The sequence below is a fragment of the Ahaetulla prasina genome, chromosome 1 (assembly GCF_028640845.1).
Source record: "Ahaetulla prasina isolate Xishuangbanna chromosome 1, ASM2864084v1, whole genome shotgun sequence".
NCBI lineage: Eukaryota > Metazoa > Chordata > Lepidosauria > Squamata > Colubridae > Ahaetulla > Ahaetulla prasina.
In genome coordinates, this window is record NC_080539.1 from 165,187,077 (window position 1) to 165,206,304 (window position 19,228).

The window sequence follows — 19,228 nt, forward strand, 5'->3', positions numbered from 1 at the left end:
TGCTGTTTAAGAAAGTAAAGCCCCGGAGTTCATGAGTCACAATCTGGAAAGAAGAAAAGTTCTTTGACACTGGGAATCTTCTCCAAGAACAGTCTGGTTGCTAAAGAGAGGCTGGCAAGCAACATCACCAATTCTAGTGTGACAAATAACAACAGGAAGGTAAGGTAAGGGCTGGTGCAGGTAGGCTGCTATACATGACAAATTCTCCCAATGTTTAACTGGAAACAAACTTCACCAGTAAAATATATGGCTTTTCACTTAACTTTGGTCATAGCAAACTTTCAGTTTCCTACATTGATTTGCTTATAAATGAAAACTAATTTGATGTATCCAGGGTCCTGATTAAAATTAATTTATGGAATTGTTGAATTATTATGATCATAATTAATACAATTCAGGAGAGATTATGATATTACATGGGGGAATGATGTGTCAATAGTTGATGAAAGTTAGAAAGAATTGTCAGATGGGTGATGATGTGTTGGGAGATGTATTGACAGGTAAGTTGACTTGCCACTGGTTATCTAAGATAAACTGAATACTTTTCAAAATACAGATTTCTTCAGGCTGCCATATATTGATTCCTTGGTCCTTATTCATCACTGCTGCAGTTTAATGTAAACAATCAATTAGCAAATTAGTTATATGGCAACTGTTATGTTTTTCCCACAAAGCTTTGAAAAACTATCATTACTAAAAATGGGGGACAATCAGTTTCACCCAGTAATATTCTTATGAAAGTGTGAGCTTTCAAGACCATATAATTTATTATATGAATCAACAGCCAATAGTTCCAGTTACAGATTGACAAGCTTTGGTGTGTTGTCTAAAGTCCTTTCCAAGGTGATAAATATGCTTGTTATTACATTTTCTCTTCCTTTAGAAGTCTGGCTTTGTACAAACATGGGAAGCAACTCTGAAGATCCTTCTCATTGCAAGGTAAATTTAAAGGATAACATTATTCTTTCTCAGAAATACTAAGCACAATTTAAAACAAAGAAGGTGATAGGATATTTCTGCTGACTGTTAGCAGAGAAACAAGCAACAGCAGCATAGTTTCAATGCCATTTCCATATAGCATTAATCTTTCTGCATATGGAGACATATGGACAATTTGACATCATGTAATTTCTAATATCACTTTTTTTTGTGCTGGATATTATTTGTCAGTATGTTTTATGTTATTCGAATGCATGGATTATTCTTAGATCAATTGATTGGGCGGATACCAAATTCATTGCAGAAGCCTTGTGGACTTTTCTAAAACTTGGGGTGAATGTATCACACCCACCTAATGTGGCTTCCATCGTATTCAAGGATATTGTTTGTACAGAGTATACCTGATTGTGATCTTGGAAGAGTAAGTTGAAGATGTCTAGCTCTGCCCTCACACTTCTTTTTATGGAATGCTTAAAGGCAGCAGTGAGGAATGACTCAAAGGTATTGTGTATTGAAGTTGGATTCCATGTTCCATGTTCCATGTTCCTTCGTTGTGGTGGAGCACTGGAATTTAGCATCGCAAAGGATGTCATTCTTGAATTCTTGAATGTTCAGCAGGTTTCCCTATATTTATTTTTCTACCGGTTTTATATTGTGGATGTAGCTTAATCTTATTATTTATTTACTTATTACATTTTTACTCTGCCTTTATTTTTGTCAACTAATGGTATTGTTCATACTCAAGTGCTCGTTCCTCCCATCTTCCCACAACAACAACCCTTAGACAGGGTTGGGCTGAGAGAGAGTGACTGGCCCAAAGTCACCCAACTGGCTTTCATGGTTAAGACAAGGCTAGAATTCATAAGCTTCTGGTTTCTGGGCAAGGTTCTTAGCCTCTACACCAAACTGGCTCTGTGGTCTTCCTCTGAATAAACAACTGGATGGAATTATTTATAAGAAACTGGAATTTATTTCAAGAGCTCTGGAAGTGGTAGTAGAAAATATACCAATCACCAAGAATATTAAAGAAGCCCATAGTTGGAAAAGGCAGAAATGCAGCATGATAGGGCCGTGGTGGCTCAGGCTGTAAGATAGCCTGTTATTAAAACACAGCAGCCTGCAATTACTGCAGGCTCGAGTCCCACCAGGCCCAAGGTTGACTCAGCCTTCCATCCTTTATAAGGTAGGTAAAATGAGGACCCAGATTGTTGGGGGGGGCAATAAGTTGACTTTGTAAATATACAAATAGAATGAGACTATTGCCTTACACAATGTAAGCCGCCCTGAGTCTTCGGAGAAGGGCGGGATATAAATGTAAATAAATAAATAAAAATGATTAATACATCCATTTTTGCTGTCCATATCTGCCTCCCAGATTCCTGTATCCATCTTTCCCTAAGTTCTGCAATCCTCAGAAGTCCCAGCCAACTATAAAAGTTGTAGTGCAATATGTTCAGCAGATTTCAGGTTGAGGAAAGTTGTTTTTGAGAATTTAGGAGTTCCTCCATGACCAGACTACAGAACCTGATTGTGGTCATATGTTCATCGTGAACTCAGAGGACACATGAGCAACTGAATCCCATTGTCTTCAGTTTGGGAAGGGTGGTGTCCATCTTTTCTCAGAATTTTCAAAGATAGCCAAGGGGTGGCAGTCATTGTTAAGAAGTAGTAGAAGATACAGGCTTTCTTTATTCCTGGGGATCTCCTCCTCATCTTGGATTCCAAGATGGACTTTTCATTTTTCCCATAACAAAGAACAGGGAGAAAGATCAAGTGTAAGAATAACAAAACGGGTAATAATCTCAGACGTTAAAGTGAATTTCAGCACTCCTGTCCATTTCTGCTGGCTATAGTTGAGATTTTAAGAAATGTGGAGACAATGTGTTCATTGCTGATGCATTGTTTTCACTGTAGGTGAAACAAGGATTATCATGGCACCTGCTCCAGTTATAACATAAATCTTCCCAGCCTTTTCCTTTATGTGTAATGGCTCTCTTTAATTTTTAGCAAAAAGTAGCAAATGGGAATTGTGTTGTTCCACCAGTCTCCGAAGAGAAGAGTTTTGATATGCTCTATACAATTGAAGATGCGCCCCCATGGTATCTCTGCATCCTCCTGGGATTTCAGGTATAATGAACTGAGTTAGCTCCTTCCAGGATCTTTTGCTGTTCTCCCTGACATGTTTAAATTAACAAATATTTGGCATGGTGATTGTTTCTCCACCCACAATAACAGAGTGACTCTTTACAAGAATTTAAATGTTACTATGTGTGTGTTCTCTCATCGGTGATGCCATTGTTGAAAAGGTACAAGACGTACCTTGACTGTGAGTCTTATACTGAGTGGTGATTGCATCTTACTTCTATTGTTCATTTATCTCTGCAATATTAGCATGTATAGAACTTTGCATCCCAATTACATCTTGGGACTGTGCTTTCATACATCTATTTCAGATGCACTAAATTTATAGGGCAAAGAAAAATATGCTGTGTCACCCTTACAAAACCACCAAGACTATGATCTCATCTGTTGGCTCAGGGCCAATAATGAAGCTACAACAAGAATGAACATAACTTTGTGTGCCCCATTCTCTACATAGAATAGGGGGTTCCTGGTAGTCTGTGTCCCAAATAAGTCAGGCATATTTCATATTTTGCTCTGATTATGGAACAAAAAGAGTCTCCCACCCCCCCACCCCCGCTTGGCAGAAATAATTTGGGGTGAGACAGGAAGCAAGGGATTTGGTAGCTGAGGGAGGGAGAAAGGAAAAGGAAAAGATGGAAAAATGGGAGCAAAGGAAACCAGAGGGATATGAAGCACTCAGACACAGAAGGAGGCAGCTGATTGTTGGGAAGGATGGCACTTGGAAGATTGTGGGGATGGAGGAAGCTGGTGGGATTTGTCACACCAGGATATTGGGGAAGTCAACTGAGGGCAGAGAGGAAAGATGCCGGGAAAATTAGAGTGGGAGTGGGGGAAAGAGAGAAATGCTGAAAAAAGCATGGTGTGATACATTGTGTTGATTGCAGATGGTGGCAGTTGATATACAGAGTCCAGATTTCATTTAATCTGAATCAGGATCAATCAAAATGTTTCATTTTTGGTTTTGGTTTTGCTGAAGAGTAGCTGACCTGTAATAATTGGGCATGATGGTTTATTCTGGCTTCTAAACAAAATAGTTCCACCATTTGGTGAATCCCTTTAATGCTCACCGTCATTGCAACATATAGTGCATGAATATTTTAACAGAATAAGAGAGTTGGATGGGACCTTGGAGGTCTTCTAGTCAAAACTCCCTCTCAGGCAGGAAACCCTATACCAGTGATGGCTCACCTTTTCCGGACTGAGTGCCCGAAGCAACCCCCAAAATGCAATGCACGCACAGCCCCGGTGCATGCACCCAACTCCCCGTGCATGTGTGCACCCCTAAATGTGCCCATGCATGTGAGCGCAGCTGCCTGCATGCCCCCCATGCATGTGTATACCCCCCACCCACCCCATGCATGCGCGGCAGAGACACAAAGACCAGCTGGCTAGTGGGAGACATGCACGCATGTGCAGCAGAGCTGAGCTGGGGCGACAGCTCATGTGCCCACAGAGAGGGTGCTGCATGCCACCTCTGGCACGCATGCCATAGGTTCGCCATCACGGCCCTATACCATTTCAGACAAATGGTTGTCTAATCTCTTCTTAAAAACTTCCAGTATTGGAGCACCTACAACTTCTGGAGGCAAGTTGTTCCACTGATTAATTGTTCTGTCTGTCAGGAAATTCCACTTTAGTTCTAGGTTGTTTCTCTCCTTGATTAGTTTCCATCCACTGTTTCTTGTCCTGCCTTCAGGTGCTTTGGAGAATAAATTGACTCCCTCTTCTTTGTGGCAACGCTTTAGATATTGAAAAACTGCTATCACGCCATTTTAGGAGCAAAAGGTGACTGTGGGAAAGGCATTTGGACATTTGAAAAAAAAAATCATTCTTGCCTCTTTTAGTTTTTTTTTAAAAAAAAGATTTCAACAAATCTCAGAATGTGTCAAGCATGATGACTCCTCTGTTTTGCATGTCATTGGTCCCATTTCAGCTGCACTTTTACAGTCCCTCATCACTGAATTCACAGTTTAAAGAAAGGTCACAGAACTTTCAGGAAATGTCTTTGACTAATATTTCACAGGGAGAGGATAAAGCTCTATTTGAGGAAATTACTATCTGCATTAGAACGTATGGCTTCAGTTGTATAAAATTTCAGCATTTCTTCATAACTAGTGAATGTATAGCTGCATCCCAAAGTGGTGATGCCTGTGTTTCAGTTTGGAGACATCGTCTGATCTTATGCTCATTTCTGATATCCTTCATCCTAATCTTTCCTCCAGCACTACTTGACGTGTTTCAGTGGCACCATCGCCGTTCCCTTCCTTCTGGCAGAGTCTCTCTGTGTAGGGAAGGACCAGTACACCATCAGTCAACTTATTGGCACCATCTTCAGTTGTGTGGGCATCACCACCCTCATCCAAAGCACTGTGGGCATTAGGTACGGCTCATCTGGTTTGCTCCTTGGTGAATGTAACAGGGAAGAGACTGTCATGAGGGGGAAGCAGTTAAGATGTTTAAATTTAGTAGCTGGAACAGTGGGGTTGTACAATGAGCCAGAACACACAGTTATAGTTGATTGATTGGAGAGCGCTGGCTCCTGCGTGAGGCAATCTGAGCTGTGATTGGTTGCTGTGAGTGTGGAGGGGGAGTTTCCCTTTTTCCCCGCCTTTTTCTTCTGTGTGGCCTGCGTGCTCTGTGATTTACCTCATGACGCTCCTGTTTGCCTGACTATCTTGTTTGCTGTATATACAGATGCAAAATATATTTATTTATATAAAACTACAAGTTTGTGTTTGCCTGACTATCTAGTTTGCTGTTTATACAGATGTAAAATATATTTATTTATATAAAACTACAAGTTCGTGTTTGCCTGTCATCTAGTTTGCTGAATATACGGATGTAAAATGTATTTATTTATATAAAACTACAAGTTTGTGTTTGCCTGACTATCTAATTTTCTGTATATCTAGATGTAAAATATATGTATTTATATAAAACTACAAGTTTGTGTCAGCCTGACTTCGTTTGTTCACTTGTTGTGCAATTCTCTGACAGCAGCACTGAATCCATGCACCTTTTTCCCCTTCTTCCGTAAGGCAGACTTCCTCTGTTTCAAGCCAGTGCCCTGGCATTCTTGGTTCCTGCCAAATCCATCTTGGCCCTGGAAAAATGGAAATGCCCTCCAGAAGGTAACTGAAACTTGGATAGCCTGTAAATTGACCGGAGCTAGAACAGAAATATCTTCAGAAGCCTTTCACTGAGTGAAGGATGTCAGTAGCTTTCCAAATGGCAATACAGGTAGTCCTTGACTTCCAACCATTTGTTTAGTGACCGTTCAAAGTTACAACGGCACTGAAAATAAATGATTTATGGCTGTTTTCACACTTACGACCGTTGCAAGGTCACATGATCAACTGTGGCAACTAGTTTATATTTATGACAGTTGCAATGTCCCGGGGTCATGTGATCACCTTTTGCGACCTTCTGACAAGCAAAGTCAATGGGGAAGCCAGATTCACTTAACTGCGGCAAGAAAAATCGTAAAATGGGGCAAAACTCACTTAACAACAGAACAACAGAAATTTTGGCCTCAGTTGTGGTTGTAAGTCAAGGGCTACTTGCATATGTTATGTGATGTGACTATAAACAAGAATCAGAATTTCACAGCCAGACATACACATATCTTAGTGTTGTCAAGGTTGAGAAGCATTGCGGTAGACAAATTGGTTGCCTTCCAGATTTTCTGATTAGAATTCCTAGGATTCTCTACCCTTGATTTTGGAAAGTGCAGCATGTAGGAGGTCTACAAAAATCCAAAATACATACATTCAAAGCCATCTTGGGGTCTGGACACAGACTTTTGGGGTTAAGCAATGTAGAGTGTAAAAAGCAAGTAAATTATAAACCAAAGATATTAAGTGCATACAATAAGAGAAAGGAACATAGACTTAGTTCATAGAAACCATTCATCATAGCTTTCCATATCTTCCTCTCTGTAGAGTCCATCCTTGCATCCACCATGGTCACACACTTTCCTATATTACTTTTCTTTTTTTTACTGTCATAAGCTCCATTCAGTAAATACATTCTCTGTCTTCTTCTTCTCAGCCCATTCATTCATTCTTACTTCCTAAGTTAGGGTTGGAATTTGGTCCACTCATAGCATTTCTTTTACTCTGGTCCCTCTGTTTTCCATTCAGTTTACATTCAATCATTAGACTCTTCACCTTGACCCAAGCTTTCTCTGTTTTACTACATATACTTCTTAAGGACCCCATCCTCATTGTATTAAATACATTTTGTCTCCTAGCATACCCAACTGTCATTTCTGCAACTTTTATTTATTTATTACACATTTATTTGCAACTTTTAACAAATGTTTATTCCTCAACACATACTACCTACCACCATAATATCAATAAATGGGATGGAGGGAGAAGAAATATATTGCCCCGTGTCCACTATTCTCTCTGGAATTCAGGCTGTTCGGAAATGGAATTACCTTCCTCCAGAAAGAGAAAGTTTACTGTCTAGTTGTGCTCTTTAACTCCAATTTCTTGCTTAATTCATGCAGACCAAATCTATGGCAATTGGACATTACCACTGAACACTTCTCACATATGGCAACCAAGAATGAGAGAAGTAAGTTTGACCCCAGCCTTCCGTGATGTACACCCAATCACATTTCTCAGGAAATTAGTCATCAGTGGGAAATAGTAAACAGGAGGAATTCTTTATAGCCTTCTAAGATTTTTTTCCCCATGGCAGGAAACTCCCAAATCTTCTGCTTATAAGTACAGTCACCAAATGTTCTTTATTATAAGGGACAACCCTTCAATTCAGAAAGCTGTCTTTTATATTTATTTGATTTAGTTATTTGTTTTCTTAGTTTTGCTCTTGAATTTTCCTTTGTAATACAAAGTTATAAACATAACTATTTTTAATCCTTATGAACCTCTTTCAGATTTGCCTCTTTTCCAAGTTTGTTTTTCATTTATTCCAAGAAAATATGGCTATTGCACTTATAAGTAATTTTCCATACCCATTGAGGGAAGTGTGTGTCAGATTTTAACTTTTTCCATTTCTTCTTTGTTAGCTAGATGATATCTTAGGCAAGATAAAGCAATTAAAATGTGCTATTTACTAAGATTTCAAATATGTCCCAGAGGTACTCTTTCAAAAGGCAACTGGACTTTGTTTTTCCTTGAAGTTGTTTTCTTCTCATTCAAAAAGCTTCTTCAGTTCTGACTTCAGTTCAGTCAGAACTGAAGAAGCTTCTTGGATGAGAAGCGAAAGGTCTTCAAAGAAAAACAAAGTCTAGTTGTCTTTTGAAAAAGCACTTCTGGGACAAACTTGACCTGGATGACTGAGAATCTCTATAGACAAGATTTCAAATAATTGCTTGAACTGTGCCCTATTATGAGGTGTTATTTAGTATGTTTTGGGAGGAACTAAGGTATACAAGGTTAGGGTAAAGATTAGGTCACCAAGAAGTTTCCTGGAAGTTTCTATTTTGTTTGGATTTTTTTTTTTTTTGGCAGTGCAGAGGGGGAGGAAACTTTGTTGGTAGACACCGATGTAACAAGTGTCTGGGAGCCGCTATGTGCATCTCATCCAAATACCTTTCATGACTGTCAGAGTGGGTGGGGCTTAAAATTTAGATTCTTTACACATTGGTTAATTTGAAGTTAATTTGATTTTAAAAAAGAAAATAGATGCTTTAATTACTTTGAGGCATCCATTCACTCTTTAATTCCTCAAACCCTGACTCTTCGGGTTACAGTGCAGTGCTATGCAAATCCTAGTGTAGCCTTCAAGTTGAAGAATCTCTGGACTAGATTTACTAGTTTTGCATTTATTGCTCAAAGCTGGCTGGTAAGAAACTATATTGGGTGATTGCAGGACCCAAATATGGAGGCTCAGCTGGGGGGATTTGTATGTTAAGTTCAGGGGTTGCTGGAAATCTTCCCATGGCTCTTTGCTACCCTAATGCTAGGGATTAAGGTTGCAGTGAATAAGGGCAGGTTGGAACCCAATTTATGCAAAAGTGTTCTTTTATAAAGGGTTATAACCCAACCCAGACCAATTGGGCACATAAATGTGAAAGACCAAGAAAGTTACATACATCCTTGTAAGAAATCAGCCTTTTTGTCCTAAACTACAGTTGTTCATCTTTCAAGCAGTAACAATGAAGAATATCATAAAATGCATGCATTCTGTCTTTTTAAAAAGTAGCTTGCATCTTACCATGGGGCGGGGGTGGAGAGGAAGAGTACAACTGAGTGGCTGCATTGGCTTCATTAGTCTGCTATTTCAGGTGTTGACAGCTTATAGCCAACTTTGAAACATCTGTTTTCTCTTCCCACTTAGAGTTCTTCCTCTTAAACCAGGCTTCAGAAAATCAGCCAATCTGTGAAATGTCTACTCTCTTTAGATAGAAGCAGGGGTGGTTTTCAGCAGGTTCTGACCAGTTCTGGAGAACCGGTAGCAGAAATTTTGAGTAGTTCGGAGAACTGGTAGTAAAAATTCTGACTGGCCCTGCCCCCATCTATTCTCTGCCTCCCATGTCCCAGCTGATCGGGAGGAAATGAGGATTTTGCAGTATCCTTCCCCTGGAGTCGGGTGGGAATGGAGATTTTACAGTATCCTTTCCCTGCCATGCCCACCAAGCCATGCCCATCAAGCCAAGCCACACCCACTAAGCCACACCCACAGAACTGGTAGTAAAAATTTTTGAAACCCACCACTGGATAGAAGACTATATTTCCTAAATTAGGATTATTACAAATATTGTGAATGAAATACAGCCATGCTGGTCTTGCTAAAACAGTGTATTTGCAATGCATCTTTATCAGCTTAATTCATCCTTTTCCTGTTTCTGTCCTAGATCCAAGGAGCCATCATCATTTCCAGCCTGGTGGAAGTGGTAATTGGATTGATGGGCATTCCTGGGGCCTTGCTCAGCTACATTGGGCCCCTGACAGTCACACCCACTGTCTCCTTAATAGGTCTCTCGGTCTTCCAAGCAGCAGGAGATAGAGCTGGATCACACTGGGGCATTGCCGCATTGTAGGTGCTCCTTTTTCAGTACAGATTTTCAGACTGATGCAAGAGTGGAGCAAAAGCTGTAGAGTTACAGAACTACTGTAGGATCTCAGAGGAGTGAACCGCAGAGATAAAACTGGCCCATTGGCCAGATGCTCTCTCATCTCCTCACTCAACTGCCAGACCAAGCCAAGTGAAACAGAGAGTGAAGTTCTGGATGGTTGGTTGCCAGTGGCTCAAAACGTCAGACTGTGCTTGTGCACACTTATGAGTGTAAGTGTGTATGTTAATAGAATAGGACAGTGGCATGGTGAGAACATTATGAATCTCTTGTTCTCTATTCCTAAGGGATTTGTAGCTCTGCAGTTCTGCTATATATTAATTTATGACCAAAGAAGGACCACATATTTTTACACACCCACATATGAGTGCTGATGGCTGAATTACCCATAATTCACAAATAGAATAGGATCATGAATAGACTATATAAGGTAGATATTATGAACTTTCAGTCACCACATTCATTCTCTGTGATTCCGACTGACTTCAGGGAAGTTTGCTTTATGGGCCTAAATTGGAACCTCAGTTTTTATACTCACCCATTAGTATACTATGGTTCTGTCACTCTAGACAGGCAAGGAAGCAAGAGCTGGAAGAATATGTTGTGGGAAGAAGCCTTGAACTTTTCTTGATAAGAGAGTTGACAGTTAACTGATTTGGCTCAAGTCCAACTGATACATTTTTCATATATTTGCTCTGACCTCAGCAGGTCTCATTTGAATGCTTCTGGATTTGGACTGAAGATTATTAACCTCTCAGGGCATCAATATTCCAAGGCTGGTGACAGCCTTGCCCATGGATGCTGAGTGATGAGCACAGTCAGAAGATGAAAACAGATTCTAAACCCGCCAGCCAAAACCCTGGCTCTGCTGAACCTCAACTCTCATAATTCTCAGCTAGTACGCTTGTTAGCCAAGATTAGATATGCCTATAGAAAAGATCATGTAGTCATGAGATGCAAATTCACAAAGAAGTTATGTTAAGGTTCACACACTTGTCTCAATTTTGGGACTTGGTAGTGGGAGGGAATGAAGTACTTTTGTGAAATTACTCAGCACAAATCAGAAAATCAATATCAGATGCTCTCTGAAGTTGTCAGCCCAGGGCATACACAGGGACAGTTGATGTGACAGATTGCTGATCCAACTGGTGGTTTATTAAAAATTGCAGAATCTGCCTTCTTTTAATCGGATGTCCTCCAAATCATTTCCCATCCAAGATTTCTAATAAGCATAGCTGCTGCTCTGCCAGCTGGAATTTGGAGAGTACTATAGTCCTAATATAACTGAAAGGTATCAGATTTGTGTAAGGAAATGCCTAGATAATGGTAAGTTCATGATAAATAACTACTTATGTATAATTCAATAAATTCAATTTGAAATCATATGAATTGATCCCAGGGTTTTGGCATCCAATTGCTCCTAATCAGTTCACTCATGTCTTTTCTCTCCTTTGAACAGGTCTATTTTTTTAATTGTTCTGTTTGCTCAGTACCTACGAAATGTTTCTTTTCTCCTTCCTGGGTATAAATATGGGAAAGGCTGCATTTTGATCCGGATACAGATCTTCAAGATGTTTCCAGTAAGGAGATTGTCTTTCACTCATCATTTTATTGTGGGCACATTTTGTATGCCCCCCACCCAAAAAAATTTGGTCAGATTTTTCTGATTTTTATCTTGCCAGGTTCCCCAGTTGCATCAGTTGGCAAGAACAGCTTATTCTTCCCCTGTGTAGAAGGTTATTCTGAGCATGCGTAAATAATCCATTCACATGCAGTACTTTCTCTTATCCATCAGAAACTCCCCATGCATCAAGAAGGCAAAATGGGACAAAGGAGAGACTGGGAATTAATTGAAACTAAACGTAACAAGGAGAGGGAGATTGTAAAAGCTTTTGCCAATCAATTGTGTACATTTGTTAGGAGTAAAGGAGAAGGAATGTAGAAGAGATCCTTAACACAAAAGTTTGATTTTGGTTGAAATACTCAAACCTGCATTCTTGAATATTTAAAATTCTCAAACTGCAATTTTAGACAATTCTCCAGGAATAAAGCTCCCTCCGCTCTATGGGATTTATTTGCAGTATAAATACTCCCAGGTCCTGATTAGAGAAATCCTGAAAGTGAAAACTAGGCAGAATAGCACAGAGTTTACAATAGTAAATTCTTGAGATCCATGTTCTTTTCCTACAGTTGCTTCCTGTCTTCTGACTTGTTTTCAGTGTGGATATATAGCTGGGGGATGATGGTGTTCTGCCTTTCTGTATCTCCTCTTCAGATCATACTAGCCATTTTGGTGGTCTGGCTGCTTTGTTACATTCTGACAGTGACGGATGTGTTTCCTCGGGATGCCAGTGCCTACGGATTCAAGGCCAGAACAGATGCTAGAGGAGAAATCTTGTCCATAGCACCTTGGTTCCGTTTTCCCTACCCCTGTAAGTTGGCCTCATGGTTCTCTTCACCTCGTATCAATCTTGGGAGGGAGCAATGGAATATGCATCTTCATGGCATGCTAAACCAGACAAGATTGCACAGATGCCCTCGTATCTCCAATCCCTCCTTCCCTGTTATTCTTTCTCTTTTATTTGCCTATTGTATGAAAATGGGCAGAATCTTCCCTCTTTTATTTGTTCTTACATGCTCCCTTTCCATGGAAGAGATCTCCCCTGGGCTGATCAACAGGCATGGAATAGCAGTTCAGTCAGGGAATAGTTGCCTTTGATATGCTAAGGCCCTTCCAGAAACAGGCTGAATGGCTGAGTACATTCTCCTGAGAGAGCCTTATGTGGGCCTAAAACCTCCTGTCACCACTTACATCCCAAGACATGAGTTGCACGTGGGAGTTTAAATCTTAGTTGACCTGGAGAAAAGGAAAGGTTTTCTCATGTCTTTTAGTCTTTCAATAATCCCATTTATCCTCCAGAATAACAGCTGGAAAATGATGTATCTACACTCTTACCTCCATTCCTTTGCTCTTTGCTGTTTTCATTCCTAACATTGATACTGGGGGGGGGGAATATTAAACACACACTAATGTGTGTGTGTGTGTGTGTGTACAATTACCTTTTGCAATATATACACACACACACCACACAGATATAGTACAAAAGGTAACAGTAGAATGTGTGTGTGTGTGTGTGTGTGTGTGTGTGTGTGTACACACACACAAGGGACACTGTGGCTCAGTGGCTAAGATGCTGAGCTTGTTGCTTGAAAAGTTGGCAGTTCAGTGGTTCGAATCCCCAGTGCTGCATAACGGGGTTATCTCCTGTTACTTTTCCCAGCTTCTGCCAACCTAGCAGTTTGAAAGCACGTAAAAAATGCAAGTAGAAAAATAGGGACCACCTTTGGTGGGAAGATAACAGTGTTCCGTGCGCCTTTGGCATTTAGTCATGCTGGCCACGTGACCACAGAGACGTCTTTGGACAGCGCTGGCTCTTCGGCTTTGAAACGGAGATGAGCATCGCCCCCTAGAGTCGAGAACGACTAGCACATATGTGCAAGGGGAACCTTTACCTTTAACTTTTATACACACATACACACATGAATACATCAATACACACACATGGTAGAACCCCAAGATATATACCATATATGTGTGTAATACAACATCTTGGAGTTCTATCGTGTGTATATATACCATAAGTGTGTATGTGTGCGTATACACATACACACATGTACATATACATACTTATGATAAAACCCCAAGATGTTTTACTGTTACCTTTGGTACTCTGGTACACTGTGGAAATGTTTCAGGCTGTGCTTCACCCTGGAGTCAGGTTTAGGTAATTTGTCAGAGAATTCATATCGGCTGGTGTGAACTTGAGTGTGATTAAAAGACACACACACACACACACACACACACACACACACACACATACACACACACAGAAGAATCTGGGCTTCCTGGTTTTTATTTATTGGACTTCAACCTTTGCTCCTCCTAGAGAAACAACATTTTATAGCCCAGTTGATATTTGTTGTGTTGTCTGCTTTTCCAGGTCAGTGGGGGATACCCACAGTGACTGCGGCTGCTGTGCTGGGAATGTTCAGTGCTACATTATCTGGCATCATTGAGTCCATTGGAGATTATTATGCTTGTGCCCGACTTGCAGGTGCTCCCCCGCCACCAGTCCATGCCATCAATAGGTAGGGTGCATCCGGCTCAGAGATGTCTATATTTTTTATAAGTGTCCATTCTGCTTTTCACTGATGAAACAAAGGTAATATTTTAAGCACATTTCTACAAAAACTGTGGAAGAGGATACTTCAGTAGCTAAAGGCTCTTAGAAAAAATGGCTTCACATTTTGTGATGCCAAAGATCAGAAGGGGGAAATTGGCAAAACTGTGTTTTAAAAAATGTCCATTTTTGATGTACTTCAAATGCTGATTTCTTTACTCAAATATTTAAGGATTTTGAGAATATTTTTTCACTGTGGAAGCACACTTCCTCATTAACATATTCACGAGGCCTTCCTTTTGTCATACTCTGCCCAATCTTCGGAGATCCTTGTCCCAAGGTTTTCTATACTGTGAAAAATATGGGTCATGTTACCGTCATTATTCCAAGATTCAGAATTTCCACTATGTTTGCCTCTGGATTGCTCTTTGGGTGATGTTTTAGGGAGTAAATTAAACTCTTGCAATGCCCATCTTTCCCATTTCCCTTGCATATTTCATTCTGACATTCACAATGCACAACTGGTATGAGGTAGAACAGCTTTGCTAGCTCACTTTTACTGATTAAAACTTGAAATCTACTCAGCGTCAATGTGTGCAACACGAATAGCCTCACAACTCACCTGGTTTCTAAATTACCATAATTTGTTCTCTTGGTATGAAAACTACCCTGAACTGTAAACATTTAAGGAGGCTGGGTTCACAGGATTTACTAAGTCAGCCATCAAAGCAAACCATTTCCCCACTTTGCTGCAAGACTAGAATAAAAGGGCTTACAATATGGTGCAAATACAGCTGTGAGGTTTGCAACTGACCTGGTCAAGGTTGTCATGTGAGCATAACCACCAACACAGACCAGTAGGTCAAAGTGGCTGTTCCTCGGAACAGTTCCAAGAGATCAGATTTGTTTCACTGCTGAAAGCAAAATACTGTAACTGCTCCCTTCTTAAGAAAGAGGCGGTCAATATTTGAGATCTAACTTAAGAATAAAAATGTCTCTTATGGGTTTCTTTTGAAAACCTTTCAGGGAGTCAATAGACAACATTCACATTAGCCTCGCCTACAGCACACTAGCTCAGGCTGCTTCACAAATTGGCTGGAATATTTAACTAAAGCTTTCCTCTGGGACAAGGGTCTGCAAACTTGGCTCTTTTAAGACATGTGGACTTCAACCCCCAGAGTTCCTCTGCCAGCAAAGCTGGCTGAGGAACTCTGGGAGTTGAAGTCCACAAGTCTTAAAAGAGCCAAGTTTGTAGACCCCTGCTCTAGGATGAACCTAGTAGACACTTTTCTTTTTAATGCGCACACCCCCCCAGTGTGGTGCGGTTACATTCAGAACTGATAATGCTGAATCCTGTGGGTGTATGAAACACTAATGGATCATTTGTGGTATAAGCAGAGGTGGACTATTACCCCAGAAAGGCTGAGCCATCAGGCCAGAGGGATTTAGGAAGGTATCTAATCAGGGAACCTGTTATTTCTATGAGTGCCTGTGGGTGGGCAGTAGGTCTGTATGGTTCTCTGTCCTTGATTGCTCTGATTTTTCCAATTGTTCAGGATGTAGCATATGAGATCCCCAAGAACTATGAACAGCAGGAAGAAGTATCACAAATGTCATATTGGGTGGGGCAAGGCAGGATTTGCTTTCTCTCGCTCTCTTTTTTTAAATCAGATGGTTTCTGTCTGCCCAGGTCAGGGAATAGGTGATGAGAATCCAAAGCACCACACGTCACCAGGCAGCCACATTTGTGTACGATGGACACATTGTATCTGGCTTAACTAGCAAGTGACCAAGAGGTGAACTGCTGCCAGTTTGGACCGGTTCGCCTGAACCAGTTGTTCCGATTCTGCACCGTTCGAAGAACTGGCAAATTGGACCACTGGCTGGCCCCACCCATTTTTGGGCTGTTTTCAGGCTGTTTTTCCCGCCAAAATTGGCCTGAAAAACAGCCTGAAAACAGCCTGAAAAGCAGCCTGAAAACAGCCCAGAATGCTCCCAAAAAGGCCACTTTCCAGCCAAAATTGGCCCCCCAAAAGGCCTGAAATCGGCCCGAAAAGCAGCCTGAAAATGGCCGAAAAAGCTGGCTGCAAGAGGAAGAGAAGCTGAATGAGCTGGACCCGGACATGTCCCAAGTCCCCTCATCCCAGAAGCAGCAACCTTGCATTCTTCTTCTCTCTGCTAGCCCCATTCTTTGCATGGGATCGCCCAGCAATGGAGATGGAGAAGGAGAAGGGGGCGGCACTTTTGTGTGCTCCCGTTTCTGTGTGGCACTCTCCTCTCAATGCTAGCGGCTGCCCACTCAGTCACATGACTCATCCGAGCCACTCTCTCCCAGTCAGTCATTGGGGGCAGAGAACCGGTTGTTAAAAAATTTGGAGCCCACCATTGAAGTGATCCACATCTACCTGCTAATTCTAATTTTTGGCATTTATTCCTTTTAATTGTTTGACAAGATCTTCATGTAATTTGCTGAGTATCCATCAACTGAAATGCATCACCCTAACATTGCTAGGAGAGAGACCTGGAACATCTAACACAGCCCTGAGGATTCTTCTTCTTCTTCTTTTTTCCCCTCAGAGGCATTTTTACAGAGGGAATCTGTTGCATCATTGCTGGGTTGCTGGGCACTGGCAACGGTTCTACTTCCTCCAGTCCGAATATTGGAGTCTTGGGCATCACCAAGGTACCACCCTTCACTATTAGATAGCATCTTCTGTTTTTAGGCTTTTCATGGATTGGCACACAGCTGCTTGCTTCTTCTTGTGCACTGGGAGAAGCACAAGGCTTCAGTTTATAGCAGCTGGACAAAATCTGCAACTGGGATAGATGGTATATTGGCACCACAAAGTAATTTCGTAGGATGAATTCTGAAGTCATTTGTAAACAAGCTGTACTTATGCCATTTTAGATTCCTGAGAGATGTTTCTGCTCCAGCATTAAGGTAGTCTAGCCCATTTTTGGTGCCGTGTTGTTCATATCATGGCCCAGTTAAGTATGCAGAATTGTTGCCCCGTTTGCAGAAGTTAAGTTAAATTATACTATTGTTGTTTTCTAAAAATTAAAGAACTGCAGGAACAGATCAGGGGTGGGTTCTAATTTTTTTACTACCGGTTCTGTGGGCATGGCTTATTTTGTGGGCGTGGCTTGATGGTCATGTGACAGTGGGTGTGGCTTGGTGGTCATATGACCTGGTAGGCGTGGCCAACTCAATGTCTCTCATGTAAAGGGATACCTTGCCTGGCCCCTCCCCCCCAGCCATTCCTTGTCACACCCAGCCTCAACGTATCTATAGTTCTGCAAAAATGTTGTTCACCTTTTTTCAACTTTATTATCTACATACTATAGATCAGGGGTCTCCAAACTTGGCCACTTTAAGACTTATGGACTTCAACTCCCAGAATTCCTCAGCCAGCTTTGCTGTCTTAAAGTGGCCAAGGTTAAAGACCTCTGCTATAGATGCACTTTCATGGACCACTGAAAGGAGGAAATGGCTCACATGCTTTGCCCAAGAGTATGATAGGCAACAGGCTTTTAAGGGGCTGCTAGAAATAAGGGGGGGGGGCAGCAAAGTATTTTCCAAAGCACCAGAAGGCAAAACAAGAAGCAATGGATGGAAACTCAACAAAGAGAGAAGCAACCTAAAACTAAGGACAAACTTCCTGACAGTGTGAACCTATATAGGTTTCAGTCATAATCTCACATATAAAATAGCCAGTCATGTAATACAATCTGCATTTTGTTCAAAACAATCATTAGTATTATGGCTGATGTTTGACAGCAAGCCTAAAATCCCCATTCCCTCCCCACTCCAGGGGAAGGTTACTTCAAAATCCCCATTTCCTCCCCACCCCACTAATCTGTTTTGGGAAGGAATCAAACTCCCCCCTCTTCATTTCCCAAATAAAATATCCCAGATAATTAAGGAATAATCAAGCTGCTAGCAAGGAACCTGCCTGGAATTCCACATTCCTGCCAGCTGCATAAAGGAAACTTTGTAAGCAGAAAACAGCTACCAGTGCTTACAGATAATATAAAGTGGAAGCCGGAAGTTCGGTTCCATTTACAAGCAGGCAGTAAACTCATTCAAGACAGGATACTTCACAATGGAAATCGCTCAAACCTTTTTAGAAACACAAAGCCCATGTTGCACAAACCCCAAAACTTCAAAAACATTGAACCATATAAGAATTCCTCCTCTTATCCAATTTGTTGTTCAGCTGACCCAGAAAGGAGCTTCTAGCCGCTCTGTCAATTTAAAACGGCAGCGTTTCCCCCACCTTCTTCTTTGCCAAGCAATCTCCTGGCTGAGAAGCCAGCCGATCAGTTGGGAGGCTTCTTGGCTTCTCAATTTAAAGGGACGGTGTCTTGTGTTTTTTTTTCCCCTCTTCTTCGACAAGTGAGTCTTGATTTTTTCCTTCTAGCCAATCAGCTGGGAGTCGGGAGGCAGCAATAGATTGGGGGCGGGTCCAGGCAGAATTTTTACTACTGGTTCTCCGAACTACTCAAAATGTTTACTACCGGTTCTTGCGAACTGGGGAGAACCAGTAGCAACCCACTATTGGAACAGATCAGGCTATTCCGCTAACCTGAAAAACATCTAGTCAGATTGGTAGTAGTTCTCCAGGATTTGGATTAGATAGACAGAAACTCACCTTCTTGATTCTCTTAACTGGGGATCAGTAAGGCCTCTGGAAGGAACATCGTTTCTCAACTGAGCAGGTTTGTACTGCTTCACGCCAAATGCACTGCCTGTAATTTGAATGGGAAATTTCCTCTGAGATGAGTCACCAGTCGGCTTGGTTTGCAGCGGGGCTGACCAGAGACAGCAGCTGCGACAATTGTTGTTCTAAATAAATGGGTTTGCTGCTCTTATTTTACTCAGAAAGCACTCTAGAAATCCTACTGAAAAAAAAAT

At 41.3% G+C, this 19,228-nt stretch overlaps 2 protein-coding genes across 5 annotated transcripts in view; one reads left to right on the top strand and one right to left on the bottom strand.

The window, feature by feature from the left end:
- SLC23A1 (solute carrier family 23 member 1) overlaps positions 1-19,228 on the top strand; it is a 26,094-nt gene continuing 6,866 nt past the window's right edge. Inside the window, exons 1-11 of one of the 4 annotated variants that reach the window (XM_058180402.1) lie at positions 1-164; positions 884-939; positions 2,947-3,066; positions 5,307-5,464; positions 6,127-6,215; positions 7,601-7,668; positions 9,914-10,095; positions 11,592-11,712; positions 12,408-12,564; positions 14,134-14,281; positions 16,891-16,996. In XM_058180402.1, coding sequence (XP_058036385.1) covers positions 904-939; positions 2,947-3,066; positions 5,307-5,464; positions 6,127-6,215; positions 7,601-7,668; positions 9,914-10,095; positions 11,592-11,712; positions 12,408-12,564; positions 14,134-14,281; positions 16,891-16,996 — 1,185 coding nt within the window. In that variant the 5' untranslated portion in view covers positions 1-164; positions 884-903. The remainder of the gene's footprint in view (positions 165-883; positions 940-2,946; positions 3,067-5,306; positions 5,465-6,126; positions 6,216-7,600; positions 7,669-9,913; positions 10,096-11,591; positions 11,713-12,407; positions 12,565-14,133; positions 14,282-16,890; positions 16,997-19,228) is intronic. The other 3 variants (XM_058180392.1, XM_058180423.1, XM_058180412.1) reach the window with 3 other exon arrangements.
- The window catches only part of PAIP2 (poly(A) binding protein interacting protein 2), a 25,343-nt gene continuing 25,082 nt past the window's right edge, over positions 18,968-19,228 (bottom strand). The window contains exon 4 of the mRNA XM_058180702.1: positions 18,968-19,062. Within this exon, the coding sequence (XP_058036685.1) occupies positions 19,045-19,062 (18 nt within the window). The 3' untranslated portion in view covers positions 18,968-19,044. The remainder of the gene's footprint in view (positions 19,063-19,228) is intronic.